We start from the raw sequence: 1507 nt of genomic DNA, 5'->3' as shown, positions 1-1507 counted from the left end.
CAGTTTTGGGATTTGAACTTAAGTGGTCCTATGCCTTAAGTGGTCCTGGTAAGGCACTTGGAGTATAGGAGTGTTACAGGAATGGAGCTTGATAGTATGGTGGTGTGAGGTTCTAAATCCATACTTGGCTAATCTTGTTTGATTCACCACAAATCATACAAGGGGGGAATGGAGTTTGAATCCAAGGGGGGAGGGTGGGTATATGGGATTCCAAGGGGTTAGGGTGAAGTTAGAATCCATTGGGTATCTAACTCCATCCCAAATCACCCAACCAAACACTTGAATGGACTCAATCCATTCCATTCCACTCCAAAGTAGCCAACCAAAAACCCCGTCAATGTTTAAACTCCCTCTGGACTTGGACTCTTCACTATCACGTGACGTTCCAAAACAAGGTAGTATGTCCGCGCTATTATGAGAAGCTGCACTGTTGATCTGGGATGAGGCCTCTATGGTTAGGAAGGAAAGTGTTGAAGCGTTGGACACATTGCTCTGTGACCTATGTGATCCAAATCTACTCTTCGGAGCTAAGCTGATAGTGTTTGGGGGAGATTTCCGCCAAATACTCCCATTTGTACCTCAGAAGTCCAATAGAGAAGATGTTGACTACAGCTTAGTGGCTTCCAAGCTTTGGCCACAACTTACCAGATTCACAATATCAGAAAACATTCGGGCCAGGGAGGACCTGACATTCTCCTCCTTCTTGCTAGCCCTGGGGAACGGCGAACTCCACACTGAAGAAAATGAATACATACAATTGCTTGAGGTAATTGTGAGATGCCGGGATGAGGAGAGTCTCGACCTAATTACCGCAATCACAGAGCTAGGCTTTCCAATGGATGAACTTCAAAGCTACAAATCTGAAATTTTCACAACTCGAGCTATACTGACTCCAATGAATGAAGATGTTGATGCAATCATTTCTATCTTAATAGAGCGGTTTCCAGATGAGGCTACTACATATAAGAGCTACGACACTGTCCTAGATGACAAGTAGAATATATATCCGACTGAGTTTATAAACAAACTCTCTCCAGGTGGTATGAGCCCTCACGAGCTTATCTTAAAGCCCAATAGCCCAATGATTTTGCTAAGGAATCTATTGCCATCCTCTGACTTGTGTAACGGTGCACGACATATTTGCAAAAGTTTCAGCCCAAACTTGATAGAGTGTGTGATAACATATTGAGACCATGCAGGTGAACATGTGTTCATACCGCGTATAAATTTACGATTGCCATCTTCTGCAAACTATCCGTTCCAGTTCCAGCGCATGCAGTTGCCTATTAAACTGAGTTTTGCCATGACTATAAACAAATCTCAAGGACAAACGTTAGACCAGGTTGCTATTTACTTGCCAAGGCCATGTTTCTCACCGAGACAACTATACGTCGCACTGGCACGCGCTAGGAGGTCAGATAAGGTGGCGGTTATTAAAGCCACACCACCACAAAACCCTCCTAAAAACTCTGCGAAAAACATTGTTTCCTATGCCGTTCTTGAGCTT

The 1507-nt window shown here is 43.9% G+C and overlaps 1 protein-coding gene across 1 annotated transcript; it reads left to right on the top strand.

Annotated features, from left to right (window-relative positions):
- The first annotated feature begins 451 nt into the window (after positions 1–451).
- LOC141650004 (uncharacterized) lies at positions 452–997 on the top strand. Its single transcript, XM_074458660.1, has one exon. It carries the CDS (start codon positions 452–454, stop codon positions 995–997), a length of 546 nt encoding a protein of 181 aa, XP_074314761.1.
- Positions 998–1507: the final 510 nt, after the last annotated feature.

This window comes from Silene latifolia, chromosome 1 (genome assembly GCF_048544455.1).
Source record: "Silene latifolia isolate original U9 population chromosome 1, ASM4854445v1, whole genome shotgun sequence".
NCBI lineage: Eukaryota > Viridiplantae > Streptophyta > Magnoliopsida > Caryophyllales > Caryophyllaceae > Silene > Silene latifolia.
This window is presented reverse-complemented; position numbering and strand designations above follow the sequence as displayed.

Excerpts from the sequence above, each read along its gene's own strand:
- LOC141650004 (XM_074458660.1), top strand. The coding sequence starts at position 452 with ATGGTTAGGAAGGAAAGTGTTGAAGCGTTGGACACATTGCTCTGTGAC.